General features: G+C 34.2%; 1 protein-coding gene across 1 annotated transcript in view; it reads right to left on the bottom strand.

Annotated features, from left to right (window-relative positions):
- The window catches only part of LOC150093100 (BOS complex subunit NOMO3), an 84,193-nt gene that overhangs the window by 29,246 nt on the left and 38,985 nt on the right, over nt 1-15,962 (bottom strand). The window contains exons 4-5 of the mRNA XM_090414154.1: nt 5,325-7,069; nt 972-1,230 (exon numbers count right to left, since the gene is read on the bottom strand). Coding sequence (XP_090270280.1) covers nt 972-1,230; nt 5,325-7,069 — 2,004 coding nt within the window. The remainder of the gene's footprint in view (nt 1-971; nt 1,231-5,324; nt 7,070-15,962) is intronic.

Raw genomic sequence — 15,962 nt, 5'->3', positions numbered from 1 at the left:
ACTTGCCTTGGTATATAACTTGCTTTATGTATAGTTATTGCCAGTGCTTTTTTGTGATGGTATGCAACAGTAAGACATACTACAGGGTACTGAATCTCAGTGACAGCGGGCTGATGAATAGGAACATAAAAATGAGAAGTAAAGTAGAAGAATATAGGAAAACAAGAATAGAAACATGATAAAAAATGAAAAGGGCTAGTAACAACTCGAGGGATTCTTCATGAGGGATACGCATGATTCTGCAGACTGATTTTTTTTTTTCTGCCTACACAATAAAAACTGCTAACATTTTAGTACAAAAATCCATTCAGTACAACTATTAGCCTTAAGTACTGTAGACTTTCTACTGAATAAAATCAAGCAGAAGAAAACTTTCCTACCACACACATGCAAATTTAAATCAGAAACTGTTCTTGAAATCAATATAGTTTTAAGAACTGTCAATTAGAATTAATTTACACAAAATTAAATCTTGTAAGCATACTGTCTTCTTAAGGAATTCTCACTGATGTGGTCAAATAATCAGAAGAGAATGAAGTATTTCTGAAATAAACCACATAAAACTAAGAAATAAAGCTAAAAAAAAAACTAAGCATCCCCCCCCCAATTAAATATGGATGGCTACCAAATATACTAAAACTCCAAGAGATTATCTGAACTAGCCATACTTGTTTTAAGTCAATTTTCCAATACCTGCATGTATATGCAATCTGTCTATGAAGATCTGGTAAATTTTACTCAACAGTTAAATAGTTATTATAATATTCAAGGTAACTGTTTTATCCATTAAAACAGAACATAAATACTATTTAGTTTATTTCAAAATGAACAATTTTTTTTGGACATTATTTTCTCATTAAATACACATTCCTGATCTTGGGCATGTATCATGCTTTATAACACTGCAACGAGGTCTTTCTCTACTTAATGAAACAAACTTAAGTTGAAAGTATAGATGAACATATACGCACCTTAATAATCCTCACTTTAGGTGCAGCTCGTTCAATATGTTGATTTATTTCAGCTCCTTGTTTCAGCTGTATATTGTACTCACACTTGGGCTGCAAGCCTCTAATTCTGAAGGTGCCATCTTGTTCACTGATAGCTTCTTCTTGATACTGTGAACATTGGATATTACTGGTGCCAACTGCTTCCACAACCACTCCAGGCTCAGCTTCTCCTGTTAAGGAACTGACTACTCCATAACAGCTGAAGGCTACACGCTTTCCACTAATGAATTAAAAAAAAAAGTTTAAGAACTGTCAATTAGAATTAATTTACTCAAAATCAAATCTTGTAAGCATACTGTCTTCTTAAGGCATTCTCACTGATGTGGTCATATAATAATGAGAAGGAAATGAAGTATTTCTGAAATAAACCACATAAAAAACTAAGAATGCTATACTTCAATAACTAAACTCATTATGTAAATGCACTAATTTTGCTAATGCTAGTTGGCAGCATCCGATTACAATGTGCAATATGCATAATTTGGTAATGTCAGCTTGAACTAATAAAACAATGACTTTTGAATATTTAATTATTAAACTTAGCACTGCATTTCCAATTTCATGTAGTTTATTTCAGAAATGTTCTGTATTAGTACAACTAAGATTTTGAAATATTCATTATAATATATTAAAGATTCAAACACACATCAAATTAACTTAAATAAACATATCATTATCCTGAATGATAGTGGCTGTCAATTCAATGTTAGTAAGTGTGCTGTGCACTTGGGAATGTTGAGATTTCATATGGCATATTATATTGGTGGGATTATGCTACAAGAAAATGATGCAGATAGGAATCTTGGAGTTATGGTGGATAAAATTTTCATAGGTCAGATTGCAAACTGCAAATACAACATGTAGCAATGGGATGTTAAAATGAACATGGACATATAAGGATAAGGAAGTCATTTTGCCTCTTTACAAAGCCTTGATATGACTACACATGGACCATTCTCTCTGAACCTAGAAGACCAGATTTGGTCTTCTGGGTTCAGAGGGAATAAAGAAGGCATAGAAAAGGTGAAAAGAAAAGTAACAAAGATATCAGAATTATGGAATGTAGATTATGGCGAGGATAGATTGAATGTATGTGGAGAAAGCAGGGCAATATGATAGCGGTCTGTAAACTTCTGAAAGGGCGATATAAGTTATCAACTGATGAAAAATTTTTTTTTATATGGAAGATGGAAGAGGACAAGGGGGGGGTGCATCTGTGGAAGTTAAGTTTGTGTCAGGTAAGAAAGGGGTGAGTGCTAGTTTTATCTCAGAGAGCAGTAAGTGGAATTAAATTACCCAGTAATTTAGTTTGCGTTTTGAAGTAGTCATTTCATCAGTGTGAATGCATTTAAGAGAAAGCATGATAGCTGATGTGGGTGATCTATGGCCTCCCTCAATGAGTCCTTGACTCTCCAGAGGTCTCCGATAACGATGATAATAATATTTCATACTTTATCTTCTTTATTTATGTAATAATTGACATAAATCTCATTTATACAGAGTATAAATGAGATTTATATAGTATTTGTAAATCTTCTTTACATATTAAACCCAGTGGACTGGGTCTAATAGGCAAGTAAATTTGGCTTATCCTTATTTTGGCAACAACAGAAGCACACTGAAGATGTAGCAATATTTGCTCATCTTCAATGTGTTTGTATTCTCTGGCAGTTTGTTCTGTAAGGAGAAAAACTTGCATTTACAGAAGGAAAAAATCTCATGAGCTCTTCTAATCTTTAATGCATCATATATGTAACATGTGTCTATGGTTTTTTTTTTTTGGTTTTTTTTTTAAGTGTTATTCTGTTCTTTAAACCAGTGTTACATTGACAGTGGTCACGAAACATGACAATTGTGGATATAACTTGAAAAAGAAATACCAAGTTCTCCATTTATATTTAATTTTTTATCATATCATTCTGAAAGTACTTTCTTTTAATTAAAGGACAAGATTAATATCACTCTACATGACAACTTCTCAATATTTTTCACATGATGTTAGCATATGTTATGCCAGTTAGTTAAGAAGTGGTATGGAACTACAAAGCTGGCAATGGCAATTATGGAAAACTAAAGAGGCAGAGTTGCTTAAGCCATGGTACTTGGAGCAGTACCATGGCTTAAGCAACTGCAGAGAAGGATATCAGTAATACATGGGAAATAAATATCAGATTACACACCTAGAGTTAGGAAGGTAAATCAGGTGGGAGTTAAATGAAAGGGTATCATCACTAAGCAGGAGTTACAAAAGAAGAAAATGCTATGGAGAATATATAAGGAGAAAGGTGATAGTAATCTAATGAGTAATACAAAGCACAGGCAAGAAGGGTAACTAACATGGTTAGGAAAGCAAAATCAAATAAGAAAGAAAATTAGCCAAGCAGACCAAAGAAAATCCCAAAGAGCTCTTTCTATCTGGCAAGCAAAATGAAGAATGATTATGGAAGAATAACTTTAATGAATACTGATGGTAAGCAGGTGAGAGAAGCAGAAGAAATGTTAAAATTACTGAGAAATTACTCTGCAAATGAGTATCAATGTTGGTCATATATTGGTCAATGTATTATCTCCACCCAGGTGGAGATAATACATTGACCAATGTGACAGGGATCAACACAAGAGAGATAAATGAACTTGAGGCATTCAGGATATTAAGAAATTGCAATGTGAATCAGCCTGTGTGTTAAAGAAAGTGCAGGAGAAATGTCAGTATCCAACCAAGCTCTCAGAACTGGTAGTATTTAGGGACTGAAAATAATTCCATCACATAAAGGAGGTACACCAAGATTGAAATTTCAAATTACAAACCAGTTAATACTTTAGGAATAGTGGTTAAGGTATTGAAAAAGTTAATTAAGGCAGAATTCAGGAATGGGTAGATTAGGGATATGACACTAGGTGGAGTATACATCATGGATTATGAAGAGAAAGTCTTGTCTTAATAATTTACTCACTTTCTAGTGTATAAAGTGACACCTGAGTCGGATAAGGGAAATAATGCTGGTGTTAAATCTTGTCAAAGGCATTTGACAAGATACTGCACAGATCATGTCCATCACCATTTTCCCAATTGATGAAGAGGGATTTAAGGGTAATGGTAGCCAGTGTTGAAGTTCAGAAGACATACTGTAAAAATGGACAAAATATCTCCAAGGATCACTTGGGCGTTAAGAAAAACACTGAGAAGTAAATCATTATCCCTCTTTATAAGGTCAGATACAACCATATCTAGATTACTATACACAGATTTGGGTTTCCTGGGAATATGGAAGTGGTGGAGAGAATTTGGAAATGAGTAACCAAAATGGTTGCTGGTTTGTAGAGCACTCCCTATGAGGACAGATCAAAGGGTTGTAGGTTGCAAAGTTTACCTAACAGAGAGAGAAAGGATATAATAGAAACATATAGGTTACGCAGGGGTTTAGAATGGATAGTAATAAAAATTTTCCAATAATGCATGACTAGAGAGGAGAGAACAAGGGGTCATATGCCTGGAAGTTGTGTAAGAGTAAAAATTAGCAAGGATAAAAGGACTTTTTTTAATTTGAAGAGTGGTAATTGATAAATGAGTGAAAAGGAGCTGGGGGAAAGCAGGATTGTGAATGTGCTGTCAGTGAACAACTTCAAGGAGAGATACAGTTGGTACTGTGTCAATGGTTAGTGAGGACCTCCCACAATAAGTCTTGAGACTCCATGGAGATACCATGTAATAATAATTATGTTCCAAAAGCTGATTTCTACATTTTATTGAGAGAAACACCTGCAGTACTTGAAAAATAAGTACTTCTTCCTTGCAAAACACAAAGTACTGACAAACATTCAAACTGAGATCGAATATGTATCTGGAATCAGCTAATTTAGCCATGTGAAAGGCTAAAAGGAATCTTTTAGACAATTAGTCCCTTAGACAATGAATTTTTTTTTTCGTTCCAGTTATGCACCTTACCAACTACAGTATGAGGTTATAGCCCCACCCTTAACCAATTATGTCTAATAAACTACTTTTTTAAGCATTTATTTGTACAGAAATTATGATTTCATTGCCAAACGTATAATAGTTGATAACTGATGCTGAATATTCCATTTAATATGTCTAACTTATATTAATATCTGATTAATATTATAATCATGTCTCACTCACTATAACAAACACAACCACTTAGCTAAATACTACAGCATCAATTTTTATTTTTAGGCATTCACTACAGAAAGCTACCCATTATAACAAACTACTCTCTCAATCCCTCTAAGTTTGTTATAGTGAAGAATAAATATAAAATAAAACTATGCTTAATGATTATAGCACAGGCATACCTGATTTTTACATCTACTGTTGCTCCTTCTAAAACTTCTATCATCTTAGTTACTGGATCAAACTGATATTCCTTCAACATGGGTCTCAGAAAATACTCTCCAGGACTCAATCCAGTAAACGATAAATATCCATCTTTATGTGTGATGCTATTTTTTCTATAATCAATCCCACCACTCAATGACAATAAGACTCCAGAAAGGGGATCTCTGTTTTCCTCTTCTACTTGAACAATTACTTCTGCAAGTTTTGAAGCTTTAAAATGACCAAATTTTTCCATTTTCATAAAAACATATCCATCTTTTTCTGCATCTACCTTATATTGTATTTCACTATCTAGAGGACCAACTACATATTTGCCACTCGAATCAGTATATGCTGCTGGTAATGAGCCATCTGCGCTTTCAATAATAATCTTTACTTCTCCTAATGGAGGATGGATCTGACCATTTATAAACAGACCTTTTCTACCAATGAAACTGAAAGCATCATTTTTGCATTCATCTAAAATCTTAACTTCACTTTCTGCTGGTCTAAATAAAAGCTGACCAGATGAAACCTGTATTTCAAGAGTAGTATGATGCTGAACCCAAAGTGGTAAATCATACTTATACAAATTTCCTTCTTTAGTTTTTGGATAATCTAAGTGCACAGATTCTGTCTCTTGTTTACCTTCATATTTTTTTTTAATGGCAACTATAATATCAGTTGTGTTTTCTTCAGCCAACACTTTTCCGGATACTTTGTGTTGATAAGCAATTAGCGTTAGAACATTTAAATGCTCAGAAGAGAAAGCGAGATTGTTTTCCTTAAAAATGTGGCATCCTTCTGGGGTAATGCTATAAACACCAGGTTCAGAAAGACAATTGGCATTTATACCTTTTCTTAATTCTAACTTTTTGGAAGAACCTGATGGACATGTCACCTCAATAACAGTTTCATGTGATGATATAACTGACATTTCATAGCCCGTTTGGTGAAATTCTAAGTCCTTAATATCCTCATCTAATACAAATAAATCAAGAGTCTTTTTCTTCCAACACCAACCTTCCTTGATTATTGAAACTTCATATTTTCCAGGTAAGCATTCTTCGAATAAAAAATGTCCTGTTTTTGAAGAGAATGTTTCGAGCATAATACTTTTAGTGGGCACAGATGACAATGTTACTTGGAGTTTTTCACATTGTTGTAAGCAGTATATTTTTCCTTGCACTTTTGCTCGAAACTGTGTAAATTGAATATTAAGTATTGGCTCTTCTGAGACTTTAATTATTTTTTCTGGTGGATAAAATCTTAATCCAGCTGCAGATTCCTGATCTGTCACAATTGGCTTTACAGTATACTGCCCAGGCATAAGTTGTGTACAAAACTGACCCCCACTTTCTGATAATATTGTTTTTACAACTTTTCTTGTTAAATCTTCCATAGAAACAGATCTTTCAGTTTTTGATTCAGTAACCAGAGGCATCTGATCAATAACAATACTTCCACACACAGTAAATTCAGCAGCAATAACTTCTGGTAAGTGAGGTGTGTTTGGAGTTACTTTCACTGTTAAAGAATGAAAACTGATATTTGGCATTTTGACTGCAAGGTTATAAGTGCCAGCTTGCATATTTTCAAGATGATAGATACCATGTTCTCCTGTAACAGCCTGTTCTTTGCCATCCAAGTACACTTTGGCTCCCTTCAATCCCTTTCCATTAGGTGATGACAGTACTTTTCCACTCACACTGAAACCTTGGACCTAAAAGACAAATTCTGGTTATAAATGGGAAAATAATTTAATTTAATTGAAAATATGACAATGATACTATATGAAAAACTAGCTACCCTTATCTGTTTATCCCAAAATCCTCTCCATCTAGACCATCCTGGGGTCTACAGCATCCCCTAGTCCTGTAAACTTTCCTATTTTGGACAACAGGAAGAACAACCAATATCTACTGGAGGAACACAGAAACTATGTCTATTACTTGCACTACAGCTATTCTAGAATACCAGACAATGCCATAGATACAAATCATTGGATCCAGTGGAAGAAACCTCCCTTTTATACAGGTACAGATACAAATCAGAAAGATTATTTCTAGAATCTGCCACATACTACAGCATTCAAACCTGAACAAATTTAGCTGCCATTATTTTGAGACTGTCAGTGAGTTTCCATCACAGCACCCATGCAGGGTGCCAGGTAAGAATGTAGGATCCTGCACCTCATATGTCTACGTTTGCTGTCTGCCTGCCTACCAATGTGTCTGCATGTACGTGCTAAGTTGCATTTTTTTGTGCCCATTGAAGATGTCTTAGTGATCAAGACAAAATATTGGCATAGTAATTTATTAGCTAAATAAATTTAGTAATTATTATCTCTAGTGTACTTTTTCTCCATTACAACATGAGTGTTACAATAGTGTTAGCTGCAGTGAGTCAATTCTGTGCATGCGTGTGTATACACACACCCTGGTGCAAATTAATATGAACACAGATGCAGTTTAAAAAAAATATTTAATTTTAGAAATGTACAAATATATTTTTACAGTTCACTGTAAAATACCCTCTATAATGAATGTGATATAACTCTACAAGGTTTCAGCAAATATCGCTGAAGAATGTTTTCATTTTATATATTTATTTATTTATTTTTAATATTAAAGCATCATATATTGTTTAAGGAAATTGAGAACATAGACTTGATAATAACTAAAAATATTTAATTATTTCTATATTTTGATAAAGTTAAATTGGCATCTTCAGGGATAAATACAATGATATTAAACACGTGCACACAGGCACACTTCAGTAACAAAGATGAAAACAGGATATCCTAGTTTCCAGGATAGATACAGGGAGACCTAAAGTCCTATGATCAAGCCACCGATTGGCTTTGGTTGGGTGTTTTTTGGCCATTGGATTGACTGTCTGTGGAACGAGGGTTTCCCATATGAAGGGGTAGTCTGATACAACCATATTTATTTCATAAGATCACAGGACTTTAGGTCTCCCTGTATCTTTCCTGTTTTCATCTTTGTTACTGAAGTGCGCCTGCATGTACATGTTTAATATGATGCAGGAAAGGGAGAGTGAGAGAAAAAAAAAAGAAATTTTACTGGTATGATTCAGAAGTGAATACACGAGTACTTAGAAACATATAACAAATTGTTTACAGATTCAATAATGCCATAAATGAATTTGCTATTGGCATGCCACATTTACATTCTGCAAATGTGAATCTATAGCAACTTTTTTTTATAGCTTATCTTTTATACTTTTATTATTTCTTAATATATTGCTTCTGAGTCATAAAAATATATATTTTTTTAAATGGATTATTACATCCATATACATTTTGTTACATAAGTTTGGAAATATTTATTAATAATTAAAAATGCTACCAAAAGATTGCTCCTACTAAGATATTTACTGCATCTACAAGATAAAGAAACAATGATCGGTGATCGAAGAAAGTATCTAAATGAGAAAAGAATCCTAATTAAAATCATGGTATTACATGTAAAGAATACCAGATGATATCATAAACGAATGGAAACTGGAAAATGCAGCATTACTGCCTCTATAAGACAATGATCAGTAATACAAGAATGGCAAAGAAAGTAACTAAATTAGAACAGAACTCCTAATTAAAATCATGGTATTATATGTCTCTCAGGGACCCTGTAACCTCTAGAGGGTACATCTCCCCGGGTAGCAGATCCCACCCATGGCCCAAATATATTGAATAAGGATCCATGGACAAACAGAGCTATCAAAAGGATAGCAAGGGAAGTGGCTACCCCTTGGTGCTCTAGCTAGGTCTGATCTGCTCTTCCACTTACTTTGAGTCAGACTCCTTTTATCTGTCATATTTAATCTTTCTTGACCAACTCTTGTTTCCTTCTGACCCTGCTATTAAAGTAATCAAGGGATGGGGGGGGGGGTCTTTCTTTCTTTCTTTTCTGACTTAATTTCTGATAGAGTAGATATGACTATTTAGCCTTGGTCAGTGACATGCCTAAGAGAAGGTAACTATGAACTCGAACTCTGGTCCAACATGTTGGGGGGGGGGGGGGGGTTCCATGACAGGCCAGCTCCTGTCCGGGTAAAAATAATACTGCTCTGAATCTCAGAAAGGAAGGAAATACTGGTGGGTCTTTTCAGCAATGACTTTGCATAAACGGACAATAATTTTTGGGACATGGAATGTACAAATCCTAAATATTAAATATTCTGAGATAATTCAGGAAGTTGAAAAATGAAAAGTAGATGTTATGGACCTAATAGAAACAAAGAAGAAAGCTAAAGGTTTCAAAATTATGAATAAATATCTATATATACAGAATGGAGTGGATAAAAGAAGAGCTAAAGCTGTGTCCATCCTTAAAAAAAGTAGATGGAAGAACCAAGTAAAAACTTGGGAAGAAGTAAATGAAAGATTTATAAAAGTATATCTTGAAGTACACGGATTGGAATTTTTCATTATTGGAACTAATGCCCTATGTGACAATGCCTCACTTGATGAAAAGGAAGAATATTTTGAAGATCTCAGAGAAATGATTGAATCAGCGGGCAGACACAAGGAATTATTAGTATCAGGAGACTTTAATAGTCGAGTTGAGCTGAATAATAATCATTGTGTGGTGGAACGTTATGGAGAAGATCATGCTAATGATGTGCACAGATTGATTCAGGTGCTTAATGGTTATTATCAGGATAAACATATACATAAGCTTACATGTACCAACCAACTAGACAGGAATGAATAGTAGTAGTGAAAGATGTGCGTGTTCTGTAGAGCTGAAGGTAGGACAGATCATTATATGGTAATAGTAATATTGTATGTCCTGTTAATTCTAGGAGACCAAATGCTTTGCATGATGATGATGGTAGATTTATTACGTTCCTCAGATACAAAATAGAACTGTTACAAGATGATAGTATGTGGGATTTATATATACAAAGTCTTCAGCAGAAATTGGATGTAACCAGGCAGGGATCCTGCATTTGAGTTGCACGACCATTTAAAGACGTGTCGATGAGACTGCTAAAGAGGGGGCCTTGGAAGGTAAGAGATGAGGAAATACAGAATGGGTAAGTCAAGTGAAGGAGAAGATGGAAGAAAATAAGAGAGCATATAAGAGACTGTTAAGCAGTATCACCTTTCAGAACAGAGTACAACAATATTAAGAGACAAGTGAAAAGAATAGTAATTTAAGGCTACAGAAGTATGGGGAAAAAAGTGCAGTGAAATCGAACACCTGGTGGAGTATAATCACTCTTCCGAGGCCTGGTGATTTGTGTGACTGGTAAGATCCCCATATATATCTCGAGTAGGACTCAATATTATTTCCCTCCAAGATTTCAGGAGACATTATGAAGGTTTATTATATGAGGATAAGGTAGAATATCAAGGGGACGAGAGGCTTTTGTCAGGAGAAAGAACATTTGAAAGTGACATTGGAGGAAAGGTAGCTGCTGACAAGTGGAGAAGTCTGAAAGAAGAAGGTACTGCATGTAAAGAGTGCCAGATGACATAACAAACCAATGGAAACTGGAAAATGCAGCATTATCAGTAGCATAACAAATGTGATCTTAAACAAGGATGAATGCTTATAAATACCTTCACAATGTCTCTTAAAATCTTGGAGGGAAACAATATTGAGTCCTACTCGATATATATATGGGGCTCTTACCAGTCACACAAATCAAATATGTAATATCTGTAGCTACATGCACTATTTCTGCTGTTATTTATAATTCACATGTACTATATCATTAAAGAAAGTGATATCAAGTCTAATATAAAAATGGGGGATAAACTCAGTTACTGTATTCAATGAAGAGGTCATCTTATCAAATAAGATGATAGAAAATTTCTCTTCTCATACGTTCTTATACATGTCACAAAAAAGCCTTGATATTCCCAGGAATGATATAAATGTTGGAGTCAACACATTAAGTTCCTTTTTTTAAGAAAGAAAACAAATGCTTGTTCAAGTATTCCATTTTTACTAAGATACTGGAGATTTTGTGGGATCTGTCTTGTAACATTTTTATCATGTCTTTCTTTTGTAATGGATGGTGGAACGAAAAAGCACGTAAGAATCCTCAGATACTTTGAGAAGGATGTCAAGGAACAGTAATTTTTGTTATTCTCCAGTTCTAAAGTGACTTTTATGTTTTCTTTAGTAAATTTTATGGTGCAAGACAATTGCTCTAATTATTCTGTTGTTCCAGATTATGTAAAAAAATAAAAATATAAAATAAAAAATAATAAATAAAATAGAAAAAATCTTTCCCACTCATGTACTATAGATTCACAACTTTTTGGGTGGGAGTCAAGTAAAAAAAAAAGGTAAGTTTAAATTGATAAACATATTCATACACATTTAAAAGAGAACATCTTATATCAGTAATATGTTTATAGACTTGTAAAAATAAGACAAAAAATAATGTAAAGGAGGTCTATAAAAGTTGATTTGTGCTACTCGCAGTAATTTTTGCAACTCTCACAGAAGGGTTTAAGAAAATTAAATGAAAATAGTAGACTCCTTAGCTAGGTGGGACACCCTAGAGTATTCTCCCCAGAAATTTTTACCAGCCAGGTGGAATGAAGCATTAGCAGGGCACACAAAAATTTTGAATGAGTTAAGAAAGACCCTTTTTCATAACAAATTAAAATAGTAATTTTATTAGAAATTACTTCAAACAAGGATAATATTTTATATAGTAATTATAACAAACAAGACTAGGATTTTTCTTATTTTCTCATTAAGTAATGAAAAACCTTGTAATGCTCACAGCTAAAATTCTATACATTAATTCTTCTTCTTCTTAGAAGCCCAGTTGTCAGCAGCTTTTTCGTAATTAAAATCTGTTGGATCTGGTCCCTACAGTGAAATCAGTATCAGATTATTTAGAGTGTTCTGAATGATGCGATTCCTCATACAGGTTTTTATCCTTTTTAATGCAGAGAAACCCCTTTTACATTCAGCTGTGCTCACAGATATGGCCAGTCCAACAACAGCAGCTAGTTTTGCTAAATTTGGAAAAGACTCTTTGAGCTCAGATGTTATTGCTAATTTCAACAGTATTTGTCTTGGATCAAGATTTTTGTATGACTGTCCATTAATCATTTTTGATGCAACTGCCAATTTTAGTTTAGTACTTTCGTAGTTTAAAACTGCAGGACTTCCATTTCTAGAATAATAATCAAAAAGAATCTCAGAAGCCTCACGTTGATCATGACTTTCTGCATTGAAAAGTCTTGAAAAGCAGGAAATAATTGGCATATCTGGAAATCTTGCTTCTAGCATGTTTAATAACTGTACCTATGTATTTTTCATATATTGTAGTTTTAAACGTAATAACATTAGAATCTGAATAATCAATGTGAAGGTCTGACCATTCACCTGAAAGATGCTGATGAAGATTTTTAAAATAACTGCCAGGAGTGTCTTTCAATTCCATAATGGATAGTTTTCTGGCTTCTGAGACCGGCTCTATTTCAGTTAAGTCAACATCTTGCCTTTGCCATGATCTAGACAAGTTAGATAAATGCGGTAACAAATCTGAAAGCATCATTAGTGAAGCTATGAAATTGTATGTTCTGATATATTTACTTAAACCTTCAGCTGTGATATCATTTTATTCAGTGGTCTCTCTTTCCAATGCAGCTATAACACTCACCATGCATTCTCTTAGAGACTGTATTTGCAGAATCATGAGACAGCCATCTAGTGTCACTAGCCATTTTAAGTTTAATCTGAGGACTGTTCAGTATATTTTGGATTTGGGGACCAGCCATCCTGACTAAGGAATTTTGGAAGAAGAAAAACAATTGCCTTAAGATATCATTAAACATGACTAAATAAGGCACTTCAGCAGCTGCTTGAGCACTAGCAAGAGCCCAGTCGGTGGTTTATACAATGAGAGTTGACCACGAGTCCATCTGTTTTATCTTTGAGCAGTTTTGCAACTCCCTTTTGCTTTCCAATCATGACAGCTGCTCCATCAGATCATAGGCCCACCAGATTACAAGTTTTTAAGCCTACACTGTCAAGGGTTTCAATTACTTTGTTATAGTCTCAGCTTTGCCGTCAATGATATTGCAAGTTGATACAAAACTAACTCTGACCTCTTTTCTAAGTTGACAAACATATTTAACATACACAATCAGCTGTTTTAAAACTGAGATGTCTGTAGTTTCATCACATAAAACACTGAAATAATCTGCAGAATGTATATTTTTCAGTATTTCATATCTAATTTCTGATGCAAAATATCAATTAATTCTTGCATTATTCTTTCTGAGGTATAATGTGCATTTTTACCAACATTAAGATGCTCTAAGTAGGAACAGCCCATAGTCTTGCAATGCTCAAGCAATTTTTCAAATAATGTAGTATGTGGTAACTAATTTTTCGCTAATCAATATATAGATCTTAAAGCGCCCAGAAAAGCATCTCATTGCAAGTTATTCAAAATTGAAATAGACTTTTCAATTTGCCCTATTCCAGTTTCTTCTAGTATACGGTTTTCAATTATATCTGAACAAGAATTAGTGTGTAACTTGCTTTGTTCATGGTCAACCAAGCTTTCTTTTAAGTCTTGTGCATGGCATAGTTACCCAAGTCACTTCCTTGTTTGTGGGTCGTCTCTTTCCTTATCATTCCATTATCTTTCACCACTAACCAATGGGATTTTTTAAACCACTCACTGTTAATACCCAATAAGCGGTGTTTAGATGTATATTTTACATTTGAAAGAGACTGTAAAAATCAACGATTCTGTTGTTGGTTTGGTGTCTTCGCTACTATGTTTCATCTTTCTTAAAATAACTTAAGAGTGTGGTTTTCTGACTTGACTTTTTACTCATTATGGGGTAATTTAATATATATAAAATATCATTGTTATTAAATTAATCAGAACAAATCACTGAATTGTGCACTGACAGTAATACCCATCAGATTACTGACGGGTATTACATAACGCACATGTAATACCCGTCATGTAGACGGGTATTACATGTGCATTATGCACATGTAATAACACATTATTACATGTGCATATAACAATGAGACACATAACGCACATTATGTTGCAATTTTACTATTTATAAGTATTAATTACTAGGAATGGGAATTGGTATCACTCGAGACTGACGTCATGGTCCTCGAGAGTTTCAAGAATTCCCCGAGATCACAACTATATTTGATGCACAAGCCTATTTTCTTTTACAAAATAAAATATTAAATACTTGACTCACAATCTTCGGACAAAAACCATTATTAAGAAAAATAAATGTAGATTTTTAACATCAATTTTTGCCTTTGATTCGAATTCACTCAATTTTCACAATTTATTTCTTTCAAACATCAAAATTATGTCTCTTTCGTAAAAGATCTTCTTTGCAACCGATACTGTTGTATTCAAGATCCCGATTTTTGTCTTCTTCCGAGTACAGATTGGTGTGCATCAAAGTGAATATCTGAAGCTCTCGAGATTGGCTTGCAATGAAAGAAATTGAGCTGGTCTCAAGAGTATTGAGACTCTCCGGCTCAATTTCTCATCACTATTAATTAAAAAATTTCTTAAATTATTTTTCCATGCTTGCTCATTATTTAGCCATGTCAATTCACAACATTAATTAGCTGGGCGGTTTGCCCATTCAAAAGTTCCTGGGGAGAACATAGCCCTATATGGCATTAACAGGAATCTCAAGTTGTTACTCAGGATGCCTAAGAATTACTGTTCCCCCCTTCTTTTTCTGAAATGGGAGGTTAACACAACAATTTTTATTTAAATTAGGTTGCATTTTTGAAACTATGGAGACAACTTCTGTATTTGAATAAAAACTTTAGTTTAATATAACTAAAATCTACATTTGACGTTTTGACCTTTAGGTCAAGGTCATCTTCTGGAGCATATAACTATACACAGAAAACAAGCTACACTACAATCAAACTGGTTTGTTAAAGTTACTGACCAACTGCTACAACAATTGTTGGCCTGACCTCTGATGAAAAAAAAAAAATTATACATCAACGCTAGAGTTCTATTATTAGTATTATCTGTTGGTTGTAGACATACATTAGGCATAACAAGTCCATGTATCTATCTATATACATATATTAACATCATGATTATACATGTACATTCCAGCCAGTTGGTATGGAATGGTTTCTAATACTAGCTGAAGATTTGCTAGAGTCCTGACTTATGCTGGATCTTATATATTAGGTGGGCTGAATGTGTGGCATCCAGATCTCCTTGGAATTTTCATGTCATCTTTATTTTTGATATTTGGGTGGTTTATCAGGATTTCGCAGGCTTCCTTAAATTTCCTCTCATACCAGGTTTTTGTGTGGTGTAAAGAGTGGGTACTTTTCCAGTTGATTTGGTGTAAGGTGTTGAGCACGTGATCTGAGAGGCCTGCTTCACCATAATCGTTATATTTAATGTTCTTTCTTGCGTATAGGGATTGTTCGTCCTGTTTCACCATTGTACGGTAAGTTACAGGTGCAGCGGATGCAATAGACTCCAGCATGTGCCAATGGGAGGAGAGGGTCCTTAGAGGGAGCTGAATATGGTTTTAAGTTGAGTGTGGTTTAAAGGTGGCATTAAGGTTATAATGTTGTAGG

This window comes from Typopeltis vanoorti, chromosome 24, assembly GCF_054136105.1.
Source record: "Typopeltis vanoorti isolate ZY-2024b chromosome 24, IOZ_Tvanoo_1.0, whole genome shotgun sequence".
In the NCBI taxonomy this organism is placed as follows: Eukaryota; Metazoa; Arthropoda; class Arachnida; order Uropygi; family Thelyphonidae; genus Typopeltis; species Typopeltis vanoorti.
The sequence above is the reverse complement of the archived record's forward strand: the minus strand, read 5'-3'. Positions and strand labels throughout refer to the sequence as shown.